The sequence below is a fragment of the Patagioenas fasciata genome, chromosome 5 (genome assembly GCF_037038585.1).
Source record: "Patagioenas fasciata isolate bPatFas1 chromosome 5, bPatFas1.hap1, whole genome shotgun sequence".
Taxonomy (NCBI): Eukaryota; Metazoa; Chordata; class Aves; order Columbiformes; family Columbidae; genus Patagioenas; species Patagioenas fasciata.
In genome coordinates this window covers 39,164,013-39,188,434 of record NC_092524.1, presented here as the reverse complement: position 1 = coordinate 39,188,434, position 24,422 = coordinate 39,164,013, and the positions used below count along the sequence as shown (strand labels likewise).

The 24,422-nt window shown below is 38.0% G+C and overlaps 1 protein-coding gene across 1 annotated transcript; it reads right to left on the bottom strand.

Annotated features, from left to right (window-relative positions):
* Nucleotides 1–18,914: 18,914 nt before the first annotated feature.
* On the bottom strand, nucleotides 18,915–24,422 carry ACTC1 (actin alpha cardiac muscle 1). Its single transcript, XM_065837998.2, has 7 exons — nucleotides 24,301–24,422; nucleotides 23,532–23,680; nucleotides 22,153–22,477; nucleotides 21,350–21,511; nucleotides 21,045–21,236; nucleotides 19,613–19,794; nucleotides 18,915–19,242 (listed from the first exon to the last, which is right to left on the bottom strand). Exons 2-7 carry the CDS (start codon nucleotides 23,658–23,660, stop codon nucleotides 19,099–19,101), a joined length of 1,134 nt encoding a protein of 377 aa, XP_065694070.1. The 5' UTR covers nucleotides 23,661–23,680; nucleotides 24,301–24,422; the 3' UTR covers nucleotides 18,915–19,098.

The window sequence follows — 24,422 nt, the reverse complement described above, 5'->3', positions numbered from 1 at the left end:
TTTATTTTACAGATACCCTTAGAGACTGTACCTGAGCCACCACCAAACAATTCCACACAAAACACTGGCACCAACTGGACTTGACTGTTCTCTGGTGGAGAAACATAAAATATATTCTGTATATTTCCATAAAAAATTAAATAAAGCTTCATACTTGCTGTTCTTTTTGCTCAACTAATCTCATTAAAAAGCAACATAAGAAAAATTCTAGTCAGTCTGATCATAACGCTCCTACTGCCAAACTCAGTAAAATCAGTCTCTTTCAAAAGCAGGACTGCTGAGGCCATTGTAAACAGTGTAGTCCTTTGTTTTCTTAGTAGCTCTCATGAACCAATTTATGTTGTATTAATGATGTTAAGTGTTTTCTGAATAGATAGGTCCATGCTTCATCTGTGCAGAGGACATCTGTGTGTTTTAGACACCCTAAGGTTTGTTGTCTTTTCATTTGGAGTGTGCAGATGGTCTCTGATTCACATGATATTGGGCCAGTTGACTGATTGGATCCCCAAGTCTTCGAGTTATTGAAGTATCAAATAAGATAAGATCAATTAATACCTCTGCAGAGAAATCTGCAGATTTTTCCTGTCTCTTAATCATGAGTTTGTGAAGAAGCATTCAATAATCTGAATTATTTCCTTCCCACACTGTTAGGAAGTACTGGGACAACTGAATAATCACTTTTTTTTTCCTTGAAATCTGACTGCATTATTCTGGAAAACTGGTTCTCACAATTCCTGTTTTTTTGTGGGTTTTTTTGCATGCAGTTTGTAAAACTTGCTGATGCAGCAACACTGTAACTACAAAAAAGAGGTAGTTTCTTTTAAGAGGACTGTAGTATCTATCCACCTACCCTGGCAGTTCAGTGTCTCATATGAACCCCAAAGTATCTGTTTGGGGACAGATCTGAAAATGGGAGAAATCAAAGCAATAAAGGAAGCAGTAATGCGTGTGTAGAAGAAGAGAGGGCAGGGGATACACTAAGAAGATAATGATGATAATCCTATTTAGCAAACCAAACAGAGAGAGAAAGCCCATGATTTAAATTACTGAAAAGAGGAGAAGAGATTTTGGTCCATAAACAAAATAAGAATTTCCACAAAGGAAAGCTGTTCTCTAGCACTGGGATAGAAAACCCACTTATCTGAGCTCTTAGGACCAGTAAATGAAAGGAAAATAAATTCTGATCATATAAAACACTGACTTATTAATGAACAGCTAGACAGTGTTTGCTCTCTGTGATGATTTCTACTTGTTACTGACAGCCCAACTGTGGAGACATGGACAGGAAATACCATAAATGAATGCTGCCAACATGTATGCACTGTTATGAAATTGCTCTTACAGGAGTTGCACCTCATTCTGAAATAGCTGACATCTCCTTTTTTAACTGTAATTTTATACACCTCCCCGCAACCACATTCACAAGTAGGGTACTTAGCCTTAATGTTGAAGAAGTTAACTGAGCTTCAGACCTTAGTGAGTTTGGGAAAAAAATAATTTCAGCAATGAGAGCCTCTTTCATGATGCTAACATTTGTTTTAAATTACTAGAAAACTCAAAGGAGTTTGATGTATCTCAAACATACATATACAATTTCTAGAACTATGAATTGTTATCCTTAATTTGAGCCCTGAGTTATTGTCAAAATAGAAGTAATAAGAATCAATGTGATGTTCTCTGACTGTTTAGTGCAACAGTGAAAAGTGTATGAAGAATGTAATTATTTGAATTTTCGTCACCCATTACACGTGTAACAGCAACCCATGGATTTATCTGACAAATTTTCTAAATCACGAAGTGCTCAGACTATGTATAGTCATGATTGTAAGAGAGAGTTGTAGACATAAGAAGATTTTCAGCTTCTAAAGGTTCATCTTAGGTTTTACACCATTCCCTTGAATGCTTCAGCCTATGGTAAAGCTGGGATTTGCAGAGCAGCAAGCTGCCAAGCATGCTGTGGATGTATATTGCAGTGTATGGAATTCACATTAGAAAACCATGCCAATATTTCATTCACAAACATTCAGGATTATCAAAGCTTTATGTCTCCCAGCTTACAAGGAACCATTTCCTAATGAAGCAGAAATACCAGATTGCAGCAGGGCCAAACCTGTCCAGTTCAATTTTTTTTTTGTTAGTTACATACAAAGGAAACAAAATCAGCTCCTTGGGTGGGAGGGTTTATTTTTGTTTGTTTTACTTTGCGTATGAAGGGAATGAGTATTCCTCTACAGACAGAATTCAATATAAAGTCTGCTGTTCCTAATAGGAGCTCAAACAAGCTTTGCAAAAAGGAAACTTCAAAGTCTGCACATGTTCAAAGATGCAATGATCATTTGTGATAAAATAATACAGACTGAGTTGATCTTGGATTAGGTTTGAACAATGAGACTGTATGTGTCCTCAGTTTGATGCCAAACCAAGGTTAATCTGTCTCTAAGAAGCTGTAGGCCAGATTCTCTCTAAGAAATCCAACCCTTTTGCCCTGATCTGGTTTTGTAAAGGGTCCAGAGACCAGGTTGCAGATTCCTCAGGTACGGAGCGGATCACACCAGGAGCAGAGCTGACACATTTGGCTTGCCCATCAGACCCCCTGCAGGTGGACGGTATGACTGGGGCAGGATGAAGAAGACACACAGCTAGTGCCATGCCTGCTGTCAGACAGTATCCTCAACAACAGTATTTCCCTGCCTCATTGTTTTCTATACTGAGGTTTCCTAATGTAAAAACAGAGTATAGATTTTACACAAGCCTTCCCCAAGTACGACCTCCTTTCCAAGTTATATATTCATCCTATAGTTATTCCAAATAAATTACCTTAAAATCAAGCTATATATTTTTAGTACTATACCAACAACCTTCCTCGATGACATTTTTTCTCAGTTGTTCACAGTGGATCCGTAATTGCAGCAAAGAAATAAATGTCATATTTAGATTCCAAAACTGCATGACAAATGACTGTATTTCATTATTATATTGCAAAACACTGTTTCTGCCAATTGTAGCAAACTGGGAGCAAAGAAAGAGTTTCTAATTAAAGACTGTAAGATAAAGGCAACAATGGGGTTTTCTTTTAAAAGTTTTTTGTGAAACATGTTGCCCCATATCTGCTTTGTGACTGCATTTTCTAGTTAGTGTCTCAAAAGAGATTTTTCAGCATTACTTTCATAAAGCAGCAGAACTTTCTTTGAAAGACTGATATGATAAGTGCTTCCTTTCTGATAGGATTTGGTGTAGTCCATGAAATGTAAATCATTAGCTACTAAACTGAAAATGTCTTTTTAAGACCTCTCATAGCCATCTGTTAAGCTCTGTTTTCATTTGGTGCCATGTGTGTATTAATGAAATGATTGCATCAGATTATATCTTTTATTCATAAAATCATCTAGGTCATCTGCTTCCACCTCCACTTTCTCTCTCATTAAAATGAGTATTTGTGTGTATGTTCTTCCCCAACTGTATGAGTACAATCCTAGCTGCAGTCAGCTGTTATCTGCATCTTAATGAGAAATACCTCTCTGTTTTTTTCTTAAATAAAACTGCTTCAAAAGACAACTCTAGTGTTTCACACCACAGAAGGTGCATTTTTCCTACAGTTTGAAAAATAAAGACTTCTCAAAAGCTATGAGATCAGGTTGTACTAATAACCTCAGTTCTTCACAAGAGAAAGGGATGTTTCAAGAACACTGTAATTTTGCTGTCAAGAAATAGGTAGCACACTCTTCACACCTGGTCAGCAGTGTTTGTGTCAAAGCTGTCAATAACAGGGCAAGCAAGAGTGTTCGTTGTCATGAAGATGCAATATAGCCTGCATTTATACATTTAATGCTTGAGAACAGCAAGGTGTCAGGTGCACAGAATTCAAGGCTCTCCATAACACATAAACTCTATTATGCATCAGGGGTCCATATCTACTACTAAAGAATGCTATAAATTGAATATTTTTCAGAAGATCAATGAAACTTGTCAGTAAAGAACGAATAAAGCAATTAATATTCTTGAGCTTTTAAAGTGAGGGCTCATATGTCTTGCTGAATTTTATAACTATACATACCAAGGGGGTTATATAAGAAATATTAATGAGGAGGGCAGACATTAAGTAAATATTCCACAATGTTTTGAACTAAGAGAATTTAAAATACCTAAATGTAACTGCTTTAACTAAAAAACAAATGCGAAGTATCATACTTTTCTAGTTGCAGCATATCTGATTCCCCAACAGATAAAATCACTCAAGCTTCATGGGGGTCTTGTCAGCTGTCCACGAAGACCTTCTCATGAAAAAAACTAACAGGTCAAATCAAAATCACAATTTCATATACTTCTGGCATATACACAGCTCCCAATACTGCAGAGTCTGCACTTTTTGCAAACTCCCGAGAGTAAAGTCCAATATGTTTGCAGACAGGCTCCAGCTAGAAGGAAAACTTCATGGAATCAAATCATTCTGAATTGACAGGCTCTGAAAAGAAGTACAAAAGAACTAAAATATTCCAGGAGCCAGACCATCTGCTGCCAGTCTCCTGATTTTCTCTTCTCTCTTTCACGAGTCTCAAAAGAGCACTCACATTCTACTAAAGCATCCATTAATGCAGCTTCATGGCTATGATGGTTTAAGCATAAATGTGTGAGTAAATTTCATGTGGATTCCCATTATAGTCTACTTTAAGGTTCCATACTCACTAAAGAGCCATTCAAAAATGCCTTGGAAAAGGAAGCGTATGAAGGGTTTCATATAATCAGATTTAGTACACATTGTAAAGATGCAAAGAAACACATAATAATAAATTCAATATGTGAATGAAAATGATCTTTCACTGGTGAAAAACTGATTTTTTTTCCTAGAATCTATTCTTTCAAACATACAAATTCCCAAATATATGCAGCTCTATATAACAGATTAGTGCATTATGCTAAAATACCAGTCAATTATGCAGCTACTGTGTTAGAACCAATACAGAATATAGGCAAGACTCAGTTTGGCAAACCTTATTTTCCTCTTTTCCTTAGAAATCAAAAGGACTTATGAATTGTAATTGGAAGTAGCTTAAGTAAATTTATAATTTTTTATAATTAAATAATTATAATTTTTAATTATTAAATAAGTTTTCAAGGAGTAAAAATACATTTATTTTCCATTTAGATTGTAATATCTCCATCCTATGGTAGTCAATTTTCATGCTACTAATGGGAATTCCTATTTACTTTAGTGGACCCAGAATTTAAAAACCCTTAGGATCTTATTTACACCAGAACAGTTTTAAATCTCTGATGGTAGAATACAGATTATGAGAAAGTTAATGAGTGCTTCAGAATACGCAGAACAGCAAAAAATAAGATTAAATAATTAGAAATGAGTCTTCTATATTGGAACTCTAAGCAACATTTTAATGTTTCTTGTATTCCACAGCAGGGGAAAAAAAGTCATGCTTATTTCAGTATGAATGCATTACATCAAGCATATTTTTTCAGACCTACTGCTTTGCTTTGCCTTGTCTACATGTATCTTCATCCACATGCTGAATCCCTATACTCCTGGCTGCATTCAGTTCAGTGACGTGATTTACGGCACAGTTGCTTTCCTTTGTTTCGATTGTTACACCACCATATGTCTTCAGTATTCCTGGTGTCTCTCACTCTCCTGCTCTCCCTCCCCGTCTCACCAGCCTCAGAAGGGAATTGACATTACATTAAAGCATCCCTTCAGAGGCCAGGCTGAAACAATCCCTTGAAATAACTAGGGCAGTCAAATGATTGATTTGAAAGTAAACTATGCCAGTGAGCAGGAGTGAAAGGCGGGAGCTTAGTAAGAAATGGAGGGGATTTTTTTATTCTTCTGTCATTAAAATATTCTACAACTGCAATAAAAATGTCTGAAATATATTTGATATTAAATCAATTACAGACATATAAGGTATAAATGTGTACACACGCATACGTGTGTGTGCAGACTTATGCATGTGTTTTATAATTAGTGTCTTTGCATGACAGACTGCAAAAAGAAATATAAAATAATATTTAATAGAGAATTCCATAGGAACTCATATTCTCTAGGAAACCTCTTCTATAAGATTATTGAGGTCATTTAAATGACCTGTACAGGGAGAATCATTTAGATTCCACATGATTTTAGACTTTGTGCCAGGTAACACCCTAGGTTAAGCTATTGAGTTGAATTTTCTGTGACATTAATCTGCCCGGATCAAGAATATACAGTCATGGGTTTGAAAGAAGAATCTGACATGTTTTGCAGAGTTCATGGAATATTAAAAAAAAAAAAAAAAAAAAAAAAAAAAAGTTCAAGTGAATTAGAAGTTTTATAGACATTCAAAAGTGTTGATTTTTCAGTCTAGAGTCTTAAGTCTAGTCTATAGATCTACAGATTTTCACCAGAAAATACTGATTCATAGATCCAGAATAGTTTCCCAGATTCAGTACAATCATACACATCTGGTGTTTCAAAGGTGTAGATTTAAACTGGCATTTTTGTGAGTTCCACAACTACTATTAATAAGCAGCATCCACTCAATGCTGTGGAGCGTGCTTTGTTTTCAGAACACTATCTGTTAATACTTCCTAAACAAAAAGTTTTCCAGGATGTGCATTTCGTTACATTTTTGTAATGTTCCCGTCACAAAATTGAGCAAAATCAAACTTGGAATATCAAAATTTTCTGTGAATCACAAGTCCTGACTTTTATTAAGTTGTGATTACAGTACTCAATTTCTTCTATCCCACAGAAAATCGAAGTGGTTGCCTACAGATTTTACAAAAATATTTCATGTTCTGAAATATCCAATTCAAAACCATATTTGCCAGAATCTACTAGAGATTGTGTATTTTTGACTATGCCACAGGAAAGACTTCGTGACAGAGCAAGAGAAAAAGATCAATTCAATAATTCATAAAACATTGTATAACACCTACAACTGCATGATTTATTTCTGTGCTTTTAAGAAAAAGACAAATCAGCATTATGTGTAATGTTGCTATGGTACTGGAAGTTACAGTTTACTTTTCTAGATAACAGTGAAACCCACGTAATCTCTCACATAGGTCAGAGTTGCTCAAGGACTGCATTGATTTACATCCTATGCAAATCTGTCCTCATTTTAATCAGATATTTACTTTGCATTTTAAATTTAGAAATTCTGCTTTGCAGCTGTTTGCAACCTCTTTCACACTTTCCTGTAAGAAAGTGGAGACTGTTTTTCTGTGAGAAACATAACCAAATCATTGATTTATAGAAAAAAAAAAAAAAGAAAAAATAATTTTCACAGTACCTTGCTCTATGATTTCTTTCATGTAAAGCTGTGTCTATCCAACTGAGTGGGAAACTGCAGAAAGGCATACTTTCCCATACTCTATCCACATGGTCTATACACCAGTCCCAGGAGGCGTGGGGACCTGATGTGGGCAGACAGGTTCGCACTAATATTGGCGCCAAGCAACCGTTTGAGTCGTCCCTGGGTATCTTTCCCGCTAGTGCTTGCCCAGCAATACATCTCCCGGAGGATCAAAGGGAAACCAGAAGGCTCCATCACCCACCTCCTGCCAGGATGAACACCTGAAGCAGACCCTGAACCATAGAATCTGCCATTTAACATGTTCATCAATTGAACTTCAAAGTCTACAGCAGCGTGAGAATAGTGCCATATGTTTACACTTAAGTGAAAATGGGTAAATATTTAATGTGTACTTTATTATTTTGGCTGAATTACTAAGATTTATTTAAAATACCACATCAGCTTTTGTCTACATTTTCTGTTTTTTTCAGGTTTTAAAGCATGTCTTACATTTGTATGTGTCTGTACTTGCTGGGAACACAATTAAATAAATTCAGAATTTCATTTTTCTTCAGTCACCTCCTCCAGAATATCTCCATTTTGCACACAAATTCCTCAGGGCAGACTCACTTAGGCTGCATTCAAACCAATAAAGAGGTCATATCTCCTGACACAGGACAATGAGCCTCCCTTTCCCCATCCAGATACACTGTATTTCTCCTTCTTCAGGGCAGAGCCACAAGGAAACAGAGACTTTCTAGTGAAAACTTCTAAGAATGAGTCTATGTAGGATTTGTCTAACCCCAGAGGCTTCAATCTGCCTTGAAAGAAAGGACAGGTTACAGTGAATCAAAAAAACAGAAGGACCATGGCTCCTAAGCTTTAGATTTAATAAAGATTTTCACATGGTTAAAATAGATAAATATTGCATTCAGATAATTTTCAGACAGGAGTTTCAATGCCTTACGCTGAGATGCAGCTGTTGAGGGTTTCCTCAAAACCAGACCTCTTCTGATGTTGAGGAACAGAAATCAGATTTCCAGCCATGATTTCACCATAGAGGTATATTTATCCTACAGTTTCAGTGGACAAAAACCAGGTAAGTGACTTCGAATTTTTGCTGATAAGCACTTATAGACTTGCCCTTTTTAAAAAATATGTCAATAAGTAGTATGTCAAAAAGACATGGATAAATTGTTGCTTTGATTTCTTTCATTAGTGTTGTTTGATACATTTCATTATTTCACATATGTCCTCAGAGCAAAGGATCTGCCTTGGGGCAGTAATTGTATTATAAAGGGAAAAGGTTGACAGGAAAGCTAGTGCAGTGTGACAAAGAAAACAACCAAATAAACAAAAACACAAATAAAATCACATTTTAAAAATAAAAGAAAAAAAAACAAACAACAAACACAAAACAACCAGCCAAGTGTTCACAGGGCTTTAACAAGTATTTGTGAAGCATATTTAGTTTAATTACATCAACTAGCTATCAAAGTCCAGCGTCATGCTACCTGAAATGTCAGTGCAAACTGTTCTTCAGGCTTGAAGGCACTATGTACCGTAAAAATGAATGTGTGAAATCCAAATAAGACCGCCATGAGGACAAACAAGGCATGAAAGAAAACATGAGCTCACAGATAGATCAATTAATCCAAAGAACACCAACTAGACAGGTGGATGATTCATACACACAATGCAGGCAGATTTCCTGCTGAATGGAAAATATGCTTAATACAGCATGCTTCATGGTGAAAGGCAATGGGGCCAACAAGCTAAACTGGGTGTCAAGCTCCTACCTGTGCCATGGTGACAGAAACATCCTCAAGCAGAGAACAGGGATTGTTTCCCCTTTTTTGAGGTCTGCCCTCTTGTGATAAGGCCTTTCCAGTAATGTGATTTTCTTCAGTTTTTAGGACTTTCGGAAAAGGAAAAAAAAAGTATAGCATAAAGTAAGACACTTTTTGACATGATAAATAAGAGCTATCCTTTATTTTCACTGGGAGGGTTGGTCAGAGAAATGTATCAAGTGAATATGTCAAAAGAATTAAGTAAAAGCTATTTAATTTTTCTTTTCTGTGGCAGTAGGGAAAAACAGTCCTTCCAGAACTAGGAAGTGCCAAAATACTTGTGTCACAAGGCAGTGGTGATTGTCCTGCAGAGACGGTATGGCCTATCACAGCTGCCTCTGGAACAAATCAAGTGCACTGCTATAATGGTTATGAATAGCTTGTTGAAATACATTTATTTTTAATTAAGTGAATGTGTGAATAGGAAAATCAAATCACAATACACATAGAAAAGGCAGTTAGAGCAGTACATGATTCAAAGTGACTTCTGTGACTGTGTAGTATTGCATTCTTACTTAAGAGAACACAAAACTGCTTCTTATGTTTGATATTTATATTTGGCGGGTGTAATAAACAATTCAAAAGTTGTACACACCAGCATTTAAGTTAACTTTCAGTGCCTGCAGCCGATTGCACTAGAATCCAGGCCAAGACAGACAATTTAAAAAATCCACACTAAGGGCCTTTTCACAAAGACAAAGAGTGTCTCCACTTGACTCTTTTCAGGCACTATATTCAATGGTTGATTAGGAGCACACACTGGAAATTGACAGCATGAAAAAAAAAAGAAAAAGAAAAAGAAAAATTGTTGAGGAAAATAGCCATACCCCCACCTACTTTAAACAGTCCTACTAAGATCATTGGCTTCAAAACAAGAGCGGTGTTCCGATCTATCTGAACTGAGAGTTTTGCCCTTACAATTTGTTTTATGGACCTAGGAATATGTTGCAGCATTTTTGTTCTACATCTAAGTTATATCTGAAGTTCTAGTCTTCCAAAATAATACCCATTGAAGCAAAATACATTCCATTCTTCAAGAGATTTTTAAGGAGATCAACCTACCTATGATTTAGGTAAATTTTAAATTATTAGAGAAATTACTGAAGTTGGATACAATACCCTCTTTCCCTAACATACTTCCCTCTGTTGTTTTCACCAGGCATATTGTGTTTGTGGAAAGAGCAGTGAATTTGGGGGAGAATGCCAGATGAATGTGAAGAGTTCATGTCAAGGACTGACAACAGGACTGACAATACACAGGTTTTGTCAATAGCCCAGGATTTTCATCATATACTCTTCAGTGCCATCTGCTGTAACCAGATACATTAAAAATCTTAAGAGATAATCAAATAGTCAGTCTCAACAGCTCCATGGCAGGGAAATTATCTAACTCTGGGCTTAGGCCTGTCCACAAGGATAGAATCTCATTAAGGAATCAAGTGTACATCATCACCAAAGATTAAGAACTCGGTCACAATTGTGCCCACATTATTTCAGCTTTTCGCTACACTTTCTCAAACTGTAGCAAAATACCATGTACACAACTTAATAGCTATGATAATTGTTGCTTTAGCACCACAGCACCTTCTTCAGTCCAAGCAAGGGGAGAACTGTACCTGCAGGTAAGACTTGAGAGCAGCTATCCATTTCATGTTCACCCTGTGAACCTGGAGAAGTCTAGAAACAATATTTTCCAAGGTACAAATGGAATTTGGATGCCTAGACTTCGAAAGCCCAACACTGTAAGAAACTGGTAAAGCCTTTATCTCCTCTATCCCAGTTAAAGTTGTTTTACTAGGTGAAGAAAAAATAGTTTGGTTATGCACTTTGTTAACTTAATGCTTTTTCTGCAGTTATTGCAAAGAAAATAGTGATTTTTGTGTATTTTAGAGTATGTGCACAATGTGATTGATTATATCCATTCTATCCTTCAGGATTTAAGCAGAGCTCTAGAGTTCTTAAATTATGTCCTAGATAACGACTTTCTGCTTGAAACCCCATTTTATCCAACCAGACTTGCACAATGGGTTGTTTGTCACAAGATACATGGCATATTTTCTAGCAGAACACTTCCTAACCTTCATGTACTGAACCAACTCCATTTTGTCCTTGCGAACACTATTATTTTTATTAGCTTTAGAACACTCAAACTCTCATAGGTACTCCATTGCTCTGGAATCTACAAACAGACATGCAGGAATATTTCCTATACAAAAGACCTTTTGGTCTAAATAGGCAAGAAAAGTGTAACAAATTTTTTTCCTTTTCCATACTGAGAATTTCCTAGCTGGTAGCACCTGCAATGCATTTCCAGAACATAGGGTGCTGTAGGTTTAACAAAGCACCACCAGAAGATGGTTGGGTTTTGGACAGCAGTATTTATCTGTTCAGTAGTATTTGTGGCATTCTCTATACTTAGATTGGCAAATGCCACAAATACCATGATAAATTTAACCACTGTGAGTGATAAATGTCAAGCTTTTAATAGCACCCACTGTCTCTCTGTCACCACATGACCCTATTTGGAGATTGCACAATCACCATCTCTGTATTATTATTTACAAAAGAAATTGGTTTTTAGCATTTTAAATAGCGTTATATTAGATTTCTATAATATATATGAAAAGAATAAGCAAAGGAACCCTTTGTATGCCTTTTAGCAGAAGAAAGATCCTGCAGGGTACTATTCCTGATAATTTCGTATGCTGTTAATTTAGAAATATAAGGTCATAAGGTAGTTTCCTATTTCTGTTAAGTGACAGTAGAACAGGTAGAATTCATATTCTCAGGTGAAATGAAAGGAGAGAAACAAATCTGTCCACCCAATTCATGACAACAACTGATGTTTTGTTTGATGAGAAAAGAAAAATCCACACAACTATCGCTGCAGCCACTGCAATACAGAATGTGACACCAGACATTGCAGACTTACTCTCTACATGACTTCTGGCACTTTCTACACTTTCAGTAGTGTGTGATGTATTCAAGATACATCCAAAGAACATACCTGTGTGGCATTTTCACTGTAGGTTGTAAGAAGGAAAGAGTATTTGACATCATCATTAAGAACACTTCAGTTCTCATCTTTTCTAAGAATTCCAAAGTTCTGAGGTTTTGCCTTCAGCAGAAAACTAACCCAGGAATTAAAATCTGTCTTAGGAACCAGGTTACAATATACCCACAGTTTTGTCTCAGGCAAATATCTCTGTGATGTTTCTGACAGGAAATATTTGCCCTCCCAATTTCAACTATGCTGATTTTCTAGAGGGGAGACTCATCTGCTATGTCATACATACATGTTCTCTGAAACTTGTTACCAAGTCAGGGACCCTCTTCCATTGCAAAGTTCTTGAGAAGACCTAGGGGGAATGTTTGTATGTGTATGTATCTGCATACACACATATGTATAAATATATCTATAAATATTTATATATGTTATTACAGTAAACACTTTGGAGAACCCAGAACCAAATGCAAGAGTGACTATCAATGGCAACAACACAATCACTCATTTTCCTATGTATGGTGAAGATACAGTTCCATGCAAGTCTCTTTCAAAGTCCATTAGATTTAGCTGCCAAAATGTATGGGCAAAAGATCAAAAGCTACTGCATTACTACAGTTTGTCTGGTTGCCATAGAGAGCTGGGCTGCACAGAAAAGCTCCAATTCAATTAAAAATAAGTCTAAAACTATTTCCACACCAGTAAGACTAGTAAGGCCTAAGACCATTTTTGTAAACCTGTCCATTACATATTAAAGGTCTTGTTTTTTACAATACAATACATTACAATTTAAAAGCATATCTAGGCATTTTGAAGTCTCTCATGATGGACTCTGACATTTAGTAAGCCATAATATACCTTAAATACCTACTATATATTCATTCTTGCAAATACATGTATGGATTTTAAAATATGGATCAAAGACATCATTAAACATTTGTAAGAATAAACCTACAGATTGTATTTGTCACAGCTCACATTTCTACATATGCAAACAGGCTGTCTGCTATGAGTTCAGTGTTTTAATTATGAGCAAGACAGTAAGGTAATAGAATTGAATTCACAACTGATGCTGTACTAGTAACTCAATTGGTTAATGATATTAATTTAGATAATCAGTTACTCCAGTTGTCAAACTAATACATTAGATAATGAAGTCACAAGTTTAGCACAAGAAAGGTGTTTTCTGTTTAGCCTGTAACAGAAGCCGAGGAGGAGACAATGGCCTTTAATTTTTTACTCAAAGTAATGTTATAACCACAGAATGGCCTTGATTTAACCAGTGGAAAACAGTGTTTTCTTATAGGTGGTGCTTCTTGACAAGGAAGGATCTCCCAGTTTAGGTCCGAAATTCAGTTCATGCTAAAGAATTAAATGGTAAGGTGCATTTTTCTTATGATTTGTTCAGTGGTTTGTCTTTAAAATCTGCTGTGCTTTCTACATCTGCAAGAATTCTTCTCCCCTCTGGCTCATCAGAGAATCAGAGCATTGTGAACACACACACATATAAGTAGTTAACTTCAAAACATTTTTAGTAACCAATAATATTTAGTTTAAAAGAGATCCAAGGTAGACAATTTTCTTGCTTAGGATTTGTGTTTCTTATCCTGTTTATATTTGGTTTTGGTTTGGGTTTTTTGTTTGGTTGGTTTTGGTTTGGTTTGGTTTTGTGGTTTTGGGGTTTTTTATGTAAATAGAGACAGCTTTTGAAGACAGAAGCCTGTGTCCTGAAAATTGTTTGTATAATCAAAGCAATAAATAAAGAAGGACTAACATGAAATTCAGCGCCAGAACTCATCTGTTACATAAATATGAGGATATGGCTTGAATTCCCTAAACTTATCTTTTTCCTTTTATAGAAGCTACTGTAAAATCTCTGCGCTTGTGGATGCTGTGGAAGATCTCCCCACCCCAACTGGCCCAGCAATATGTGCTTCCTAGACCCCTGCCTCCCTGGAGCAAAAGGAACTAGATCTTTCCTTCCTTCCTTCCTTCCTTCCTTCCTTCCTTCCTTCCTTCCTTCCTTCCTTCCTTCCTTCCTTCCTTCCTTCCTTCCTTCCTTCCTTCCTTCCCTCCCTCCCTCCCTCCCTCCTTCCCTCCCTCCTTCCCTCCCTCCTTCCCTCCTTCCTCTCTTTCTTTCATCTCAGCTAAGGCAAACACAGCCAGCTACAGAGAGCTGGGGAGAGGAAGGAGGAATATGTGGCAGCAGTTGCTGTGCTGCCACAGCCACCTATTTCCACCCTCTCTAGAAAAGCTGGTGTTGCAGTTCCTCTTAGCACCCAGGAGCTCCACAATTTCCCTTTGAGCATCACCTTTTTGCAAAAGCATGTCTAGAAGTCACAATGTACCTCATGAGGCATTTGGGACCCTTTGGAATGACAGCTTGTGTAGTCCTCATGATCATTGACAATACTCTTTCTGGTGATCTAAACCTGAGGGGCTTAGAGACTCAGAACTAATCTTTAAACTCTTTCGTATTGCCTTGCTACCTGGATTTTATTTGGTATGTTCCCGGACTTACTGTATCATGTATTTGTTACTTAAACCTATGTGAATAAAGCTTTATACTATTCTACATCCTGTTTCCCCCCTGCATATATATATCACTTGACAGAAAATGACTAAAAGTATTTCTAAGTTACAATTAATCTCCTCTAAGAGACCATACTGCTCTATATTTGGTAGTCCCCAGAGATACTGTGATTTGTGAATTATTTATTTGTGATGAAAAATAAGATTGCCACCAGGTATATGAACTTCTGCTAATATCTGCAAACTATTCATCCAACACTATTCACACAGGACAGCTTAATCACAAATTAAATCCATCCTTTAATTAGATAGCAGCATAATAAAATTTTCCCAATAATTAACATTTCTACATGCTGAGTTTGCAAGTTTCAGCAATCAGTCATTCTCAGGAGAAAATGCAAAAGTAATTGGTAGTACATTAACTGCCTGAATTACTCCTTTGTTGAGTGTAATGAGATTTACTAATCACTCAATTTCATAAATGATTTTTTTTTTTTCTCTTTCTTGTGTCTTGATAATGACAGAGCTTCTGTCACAGGGTGCTTCAGGGTGGAACTGGGTGCAGCTGTCACTGGACGAAAGCAACAATCTCTGCCTGGGCCTCGTATTCAGTCTATCCAATCAGCAGAGAAGAGGTTTTTCTCCTTTTTTTTTTTTTATTGTTGTGTTATTATTGTAGATTAATCTGACTGTCACACACATTAGTCAACTAATGTTATTAAGTATAAAACCCCCTTATTCTACATTTAAAAAATTATCACTCTACGGGATTCAATTATTCAGGCTAATTTTTTCATATTAGCACTTTGCCTCAGGGTGACTTTTTTAAAGCTTTAGCTAAAACAGCATTTTTAGAGAAGATTAGTGCAAAGTAGACAACTCTATAAAATTTAAGATTACTGTCCTACCATTTTTTTGAAAGAGCCTTGAAGCACTAACAAGTGACTCTTGAAATGTCTCCTTATTTCTTGTCAAAAACTCCATCGTTTTGAGCAGAATCACAAGATTTTCAGATTCTTCACACATACTTCATAGAGATGTTACAAGCTTTCTGTTCTGGTCATAATCCTGTGCCTCTATACTCCTTAAGTGCCAACAAACTTCTTGATTGACAAGGAAAGTTTTCTGTGAGATCAGGTCAGACAACTGTGGCAAAATTCCAATATCCTTCAGTCAAAAGCAGAAGTACTGTCCTGTGTTGTTCTGACTGCTTGAACAGGCCATAACATTTTGTCCCATCTCGTAGTGTTGTATATTAGTATTTCTTAGCACATTTTAGCTCTTATTATTGAATAAAGCCTCTTTACCTAGGTTAAAAATCAATTCAGATTGACTTCCACAGAATGGCTTCCACATCATTTTACATGTAAAGCAACAAGGAGCTGCAAAGTCAAATAATAGGACACACTTCAATGTGGCAAATAGACATTTTGCCGTGTATCCACACCACTCTTCAAAATGTTTGTGTTGAATCTATAAGTTTGGCTGAACATTGTTTCCCTCTTCCATCCAAAGACAATTTCAACACGAAAAATGAAGGTTAGCCACAATCCTTCAGTCTCAAAATTCATGCCAATGTCTTCATTAGCTGAGGTGTTTCAGAGCTGAAGATTGTATAATATGTTCAACCCCTGGAGATGATCACAGCAGGCTTTGGGTACACCTGGTTTTTAATTTGCCTCTTTCAAGCAAGTACCTGCAATAATTTTACTGGTTACCATATAGGTGCTCTCCAGTTAACCTCTGCATCCCATTCCCCATCTTCATTTGCATAAAAATGTATACTACTGTTACTAAGGCTTATTGTAAAATGTAAACAGAAGATAACCTTAAGCAGTGGCATGTCTTACTAGAATCTTGAATCTTAGCTTATGTGACTTAACATTCAAACTCATTTCAATCAAATTCATCAGTTGCATTATCCATATTTAAAAGAACTTGACCTTTCCATGTTTTGCTTCCATAAATAGCTAGCATACTTCCCATCCCATTGTATTATTAAAGTTTTCACTGCACATGGCAAAATATGGAATTACTGTATTAAAACCGAATACAATTGGAAACATGCTATAAGGACTGAATAAGGTTAAAGTACTGCTGTGTTTTAGTCATTTCCCTACGTGTACCCAAGCCTCTTGCACTATCCTTGCTGCTCAGATTCATTTCTAGAAACTGGGAACTGCAAACCCAAAAATGTCTGTGGAAAGAATGTCATGCAACCAGCGGCTTCCTTCAGGTCCCTCCTCAGGCCCACATGCTCAAGAGTGAACTGATCACAGCCATGAACGTGGTACCAGCTGAACACCCACCGCTCTTGGCTGACCAGCCAGAGCCAGTCAGTAAGGCATCCACTGGCTCTGACTTAGCATTCCCTTTGCATACTTGCTTAACATTTTAAGCTCCAATTAGTTGAAATTTATGTCCAGTATCACCCTATTCATTCGTACTAATACCTGAGATGACCTTTCTGACCAGTCAAATCTTTCAAATTAGCAAGCAAGACCAAGCAAGAAAAGTGAGTGGTTCTGAACAACAACATGCAAATGTCACCGGCACATGTCATTTAAGTTTGAACGATAAAATTTGTGTTGGTCAGAAATCTGGAAATGTTCCCATGTTTTCAAAACATAACCAGCTTTCTCCATGGTGTGAACTTCCGAGCGGTTCCTTACTCTGGAAACCTTCTTGAGAACAGTGGAAGATGTTGACTCTGCCTTCACATATTCACAGATTAGTTAATTTATATTGTAGTGTGAAAAGGACTATTTGTAGCAGCATTTCAGTAATACTATGTGCAGTGGGAGGACAAGTATTCCATACGTATGTTTAGATTTTAATATTAAATGTTAAAACTTAATTTTTATGCTTGTTTAAAATGTTTAAATTTATGTTTAAATTGTAAAAAAGGTTTAAATTTTCATATTTATGTTTAAATTTTATTTATATTTAACAACTCTATCCATTTTCTCTACCCAAAAGCAAAAATATCTAGAACTATTTGAAAATTTCAATTGTAAGCCGATAGTAGACAATTACAAAAGTACTTCAGCAAAATGTCTTTGAATGATAAGTGGTTTGAAAATAGATATTAAATGTGTTCATGTATTTAAAGAGTAAAATCAGTTCTGCTTAACTGCAGATCACATCTAATGGCTAGTTTTAATGCCTTTCCAGAAAATAAGAGGTAGGAGAAACAGCAAAGGTTTCCCTGCAAATGTGTAAACTGCCTGTTATTATTTGCTTTTTAAAAAATTAGCATTTGAGTATAAGATTAGCATGAAATCTCATCTCTTCAAACAGCTGTAATGGCTCTCAGCTGAGCACATACCTAAATAACCACATGAACAGCATTACAAATGCTTTGATTTCCTAAATAAAGTTCACACAAACTCATCTGTATATAGTGCAAACTATGAAACTGACTCACTCCACTATTTTAACGAAAATCTCTCAGATCATTCGGTATTTCACCTTTCAGATACTACTTAAAAAAAAAAAAAAAAGCACAAAAAAGCACAGTTATAAAAAAGTCATGGTGAGAAATACAAAAGCTGATGGAAAGTAGGAAATTTATGAATGTAGTATCTGGGTCAAATAACAACAAAGAACAGCAAACATTAAGCATTAAAAATTGCCTACGACATATGAATGATGATGTGAAAATAATAATGATGATAGCAATTTTATGTTTATACAGCAAAAGTTTGATTCTTATGCATTAGTACAATAAAGGATTCACTTCTTTATCTGTGGCTTTGAAGAGATGAGGGAAGATGAGCGAATTGTCAGGTTGAATTAACATTTTGTCATAAATTTTTATAGCCCCCAGAAGACAAGATTGAGCTAATTAGTTATAAATCACATTCTAAATGTATTAACCTAATTCTTTAGTGAAACTTTTCTTTCATTAAATTAATATTAAAATACTTGCGTTATAATAAATGCAATAGAATAAATGCTTCTAAACCCATCGAGTGACTACGAGAGGTTTCCTTCCACTATTGGGTCTACCCTCAAGGCTATTTCTTTGTAAGCCTTGGAATATGATGCTTCTTTTGTTTCAAGTTTCAAAACAAAAACTATAAATTCTTACTAATAGAAAACCATGACCTAATCCCTAGATCAGTTAGAAGGACATGCATGCAATGAAGGCATTGATAGGTTTGATGGGAGTTTCCAAACCCCAGGGTGTTCAGTCTCATTTTCTTAAGCAAGAATACTTATAATTAAAAAAGACAATCATTTGTAGGTTGCAAGTCCCAGATCTTGTTTATTTATAAAGCAATAAATATTAGAAGCACAAATAAATTGCACGGGTGTGTAAACAAACTGTACAATGACTGAAGAGTTCAGGAAGGGTTGCCAGAAGACTCCAAGAAGCATATTTTCATCATCCTGAATGGGTAGTAAATTTAGGGAAAAGCGCTTAGAAGCACTTGCGGTGGACAATGGATGGGCCAGCTTCATCATACTCCTGTTTACTGATCCACATTTGCTGGAAGGTGGACAGAGATGCTAGAATGGAACCACCAATCCAGACAGAGTACTTGCGCTCAGGTGGGGCAATGATCTACAATAAAGAAAAACAACAGAACTCTCATTTAACAGTTACATTTCTGAACAACCAACCCACATCACCAATGTAACAAAGCAATAGATATTTCCTTAAGTAAATAAGGAACTTTTCTATAATAACAGTATTGATCTTCAGCAGCTGGTACAATACATGTAATATTCTCTAAGAAAAAGTATAACCCCGTTTTCCTCTTTTCTAAGACTTGCTTGCAATCAATATAATTGTGCTGTTTAAATGGAATTTCTTCCCCTTGGTCCATCAGCTCTTGATCTCACTCTTGAGTTGTTCCTATATCCCAGTTTAATGATGTGGACATTTTCCCCATTCTTACCCACATTTTATAGTACACAGTCAAATTCCTCACCTTGATCTTCATAGTGCTAGGAGCAAGTGCAGTGATTTCCTTCTGCATGCGATCAGCAATGCCAGGGTACATTGTCGTTCCACCTGAGAGGACGTTGTTAGCATACAGGTCCTTACGAATATCAATATCACACTTCATGATACTGTTGTAGGTAGTTTCATGGATACCAGCAGATTCCATACCTATAGAAGAAAGAAGACAAGTAGATCAGTAAATTATACAAGAGGTCTTAATGATGAGAACTCTCAGCATTTCTCATCATCAATATGAACTACTATGATATTTTTGTTGCAAAATTGCTTACTGATTATTAAATGTTATAGGAAAACATTCAAAAGCGGAATTACAGAAGTAGCTAAGAAAACAAAAAAATGTTAGAAAGGGTAAGAATCATAATGCATACAAAAGGAAAGGTACTCAAAATATACAGTAAGAGAAGAGGTAGATGCATAAGACAAACTCATTTGGTATACGGCAATGGAAGAAATGAATAAGAATAGAATAGAATAGAATAGAATAGAATAGAATAGAATAGAATAGAATAGAATAGAATAGAATAGAATAGAATAGAATAGAATAGAATAGAATAGAATAGAATAGAAACTATGTGCATCAGGTTATGTCAGAGCCTCACAAAAAGCATTAGCTGAGTATAGAAAAGACAGCAATAAAGACAATGAAAGCAGCTGAAGCAGAACTAAAGACAACAGTAGCTTCATTTATTTTTCAGCCTACTCAAGATATAGTCTATACCATTTATAAACATTAGGGCAAGACATAACCAAGATACGGACCAAGATATTACTACTTGGTGGTAAAGAAAAGGAAACCAGAAGCAAGTGTTTGTAGGTTGCATTCCAATTCATTAATTTTAACAGGTGCTTCCTGAAAGGGCTGACACTAGATCCACAGTAAGATGTCAGCTGATGAACAACTGCATTTATTGCTCAGGACTTAGGGCAAAAGCATTTGCTGTATCTGTCAGCTGCTGTCACAAACAGCGAAGATTACCATCTTGACAACAGCAATGTTCAGTTACAGTACATATAAATATATGCACACCTTCGTTCATTTTTTTTCCTTCTCTGAGGCAGCTTACTTCTTCTTGCAGTCAGGTACTGTTTTAAGTGTAAGCTTTACAAACACAGCACCGGAAACTGTTCTTTCCATGATGAGCTGATGATATTCTAACTTCATTTTATCATGAAAAATTGTGACCCTAAAATCTGGTATAAAACTTGCAACAAGACCCAGCTAATTACAAGCTGAGCTTGCACTAAGCACAGCTTACAGGGACCAGATGATCTAACTCATTATTCATGTTTGATTTTGTGTCAAATTTAGATAAGCAAGAAGAGGAGTGGGACACATTCTAGATTTTCTGATTCTTTCATGCCTCCTACTGAAAGGAGAATTTCCTGGGAGCACTTACCAATAAAGGAGGGCTGGAATAAGGTTTCAGGGCAGCGGAAACGTTCGTTACCAATCGTGATCACTTGACCATCAGGCAATTCATAGCTCTTTTCCAGAGAGGAAGAAGAGGCAGCAGTGGCCATTTCATTCTCAAAGTCCAGTGCAACGTAGCACAATTTCTCTTTGATATCACGAACAATCTCACGTTCAGCTGCAAGTACATGGGACTCAAATCAAGGTTTGGATAAACAAAACAGTAGAGGAAGAAGATGGGCCAAGAGAGATATGAGGATTTTCACAGGAGGGCAAAACTGAAGGACTGACCTGTTGTCACAAAGGAATAGCCACGCTCTGTGAGGATCTTCATGAGGTAGTCAGTCAGATCCCTGCCAGCCAGATCCAGACGCATGATAGCATGAGGCAAAGCATAACCTTCATAAATAGGTACATTGTGGGTGACACCATCTCCAGAGTCAAGAACAATACCTGGGAAAGAAATGTCAGAGAGCAGCTTGAATCACCTAGTAAATGCTTTGAGCCCCTTGGTAGGGTAAGCAGCAACAAATAGAACAAAAGATAGGATTTCTCAGGCAGTATAAAGAAGCAGCATTCTATTTCAGCCACAAAAATCTTGCCCATTCCTTCTGTCTTTGCTTGCCTGGACATCCCTGTTTGGCTTGAACTTTCCCATACATATTTTAAACTAATCCATACAAACAGACTTCCACTGCTACTACACTGAACATAAAGTATATTTCCAATAGTGATTATCCTGATCCAATAATGGGTATCTTTTGGGCCCCGTTTAAATCCTTAAACTGGTGTAATATTGTGTAACTGTAGTATCTTCACAGGAATGTCTCCTCATTCTCGCCATGACAAGGCGGCAGAAGAATCAGTTCCACAGTGCCTTTCTGAAAGCAAGGCAGACAGGTCTACACTGTCCTTTCCACAGCCTATTTTGTACCGGCTTTTCTGCTAGTCTTATCAGTGATCATCATAAATTAAAAATACCTAGTTTTCTGCAGATTTGAATGAGTTATGTTTTTGTTTGCTTGTTTGTTTTTCCTATTTGGAGTGAGAAGGAAGGAGGGTTCCCGACAACTACTTTTAATTTTTTGTTTTACCTGTTGTACGACCAGAGGCATACAGCGACAGGACAGCCTGGATCGCCACATACATAGCAGGTACATTGAAGGTCTCAAACATTATCTGGGTCATCTTTTCACGATTAGCTTTAGGGTTCAAAGGAGCTTCTGTGAGCAAGGTAGGGTGTTCCTCAGGGGCCACACGGAGCTCATTGTAGAAAGTGTGGTGCCAGATCTTTTCCATATCATCCCAGTTGGTGATGATGCCATGTTCAATGGGATATTTCAAAGTAAGGATACCTCTTTTGCTCTGAGCTTCATCACCCACATAGGAATCTTTTTGACCCATACCAACCATAACACCCTAAGAGAAGAAAACATAGAAAAACATTATTTGAGGAAAACAATATCACAGAGCCCAAACAATCACACCACAGACAACTATGTTATTTTCAAGCAAGGTCACACCACAGAAAGGTTGTTTTGGAAAAGAAATTAGCATTATTGAAATAGTAAGTCAACAGAACTTGAAGTTTTCACATAAACCCCTTTTTTCTTTAATACATCTTTTGTTTTCAATTACTTCTTTCTGGTCCAAAAGTTTGACTGAAAGTAAACTCCACAATATCACGAGCAGGAAAAGAAACAGAGAGACATTCAAAGAAAGTTTATAAACAAGAAGATATGGATGGAAATAAGCCTTCTAGTGAAGGAAGATACTGCCAAAATGACTATTGCTACCAAGTCTCAGCAGTAATATATTCACAATAACAATACAGGAATTTTGAACAATTTAGTTTGGGGGGGAGAGGGAAAGCCTTACAAACTTTTTACGAAGGCAATTGTGGGAGAAAAAGTACAGTACTTTCTGTGTGCTGATTTAATTGTGACAAAAGAGGAGAATGACACAGGAACAAAGCAAAGGAGGCTTAGAAAGGTAAGATCAGAGATGGACAGAAGTAGTAAAGGAAACTGAAAGAAGGTGTTTGGTATATGAACCATTGGACAGGATGGGTGGGAAGGGCTTTCAACAAACTGTATTGTACAGAAATTCAGCCAATGGAGGTGCTCTGAACTACCACCAGCTGCATGTCTGGCCTAGTGGATGGAGCGGGCGGCAGCTTTGTTGGAAGCTCATTAAGAGAGAGAACAGAGAGAGAGTGAAGTTGAAAACTGATGAATTAGAAATAGCTGGGGGAAAGGGAGACAGTAATAGAAAGGAGATAAGGACAACTAAAGAGGAGTTGTTGAGGGAAGCACTGGAGAGAACTGGAAAGGCATCTTTAGTACCACCACAAGAAGTGGGCAAACGGAAAAGCAGGGCATTTGGGACAAGGCAGAAGAGCTAAGGAAGGAAGGGGTGAGTGGAGGTGACTCCTGGAGGAAGGAGAAGGCTCGGTCCTGCTCCCTATGTTTACCTGGTGCCTTGGGCGGCCCACAATGGATGGGAAAACAGCCCTGGGGGCATCATCTCCGGCAAAGCCCGCCTTGACCAGCCCCGAGCCGTTGTCGCACACCAGCGCGGTGGTCTCCTCGTCGTCACACATCTTCGGAGGCAGGCACGGACCTGAAAAACAACGCGGCGGCGCGTCTAGACCCCTGCGGACAGCGCGGTGCTGCCGCCGGTCCCTGCCGAGCCCCGTGGATGGCCCTTCACGCCCGCCATCCCGGAGGGCACGGCCGGCGGCGGCACACAGACGGCGATCGGCGGGAGCGGGAAATTTGACTGGTCCCGGGAGGATGTTCGATGGCTCAGCCACGAGCGCGGGCAGGGCTTTAACTGGGATCCGTCAGCCGCTTTCTTCTCCGCGCTTCAAAAGGCGCCCCGGCTTGCAAAGCGCTCATTAGGGCATCATTAGCGATACCCTCAGGTCGCTCTCCGAAACAGGAGAGTAAGCTTTTGAAATCGCAGAGTTCGGCCCTGCCCAGAGCACTTCACAGGCGGCGGGGCGGCGCGCCCCGTCGGGCCGCGGTGTCTGGTGCTGCGTGGGGGGCGGCGCGGGACGGGAACGGTGTCCCCGGCCGAAATTACGCCAAGCTGGGACGTGCACAGGCGGAGCGGCGGCTGTACCTTCAGGACAGGTACCCGCCGCCCGTCGGTACCTCCCATCCATCCCGTCCCGTCCCATCCCTCCCTGTCCGGCCGGAGCCGCCCCGCGGGGCTGCGGGCGCCGCCGCACTACTCACCAGACCAGCACCGGCGGCGGGGGGGCTGCGGAGGAGAGCCTGGGTGCCGTCTCGGCGGAGACGCCCCAATTTATACCCCCCGGAGGGGCAGCGTCGGCCGGGGCCGCCGCGGGACGGGGCAG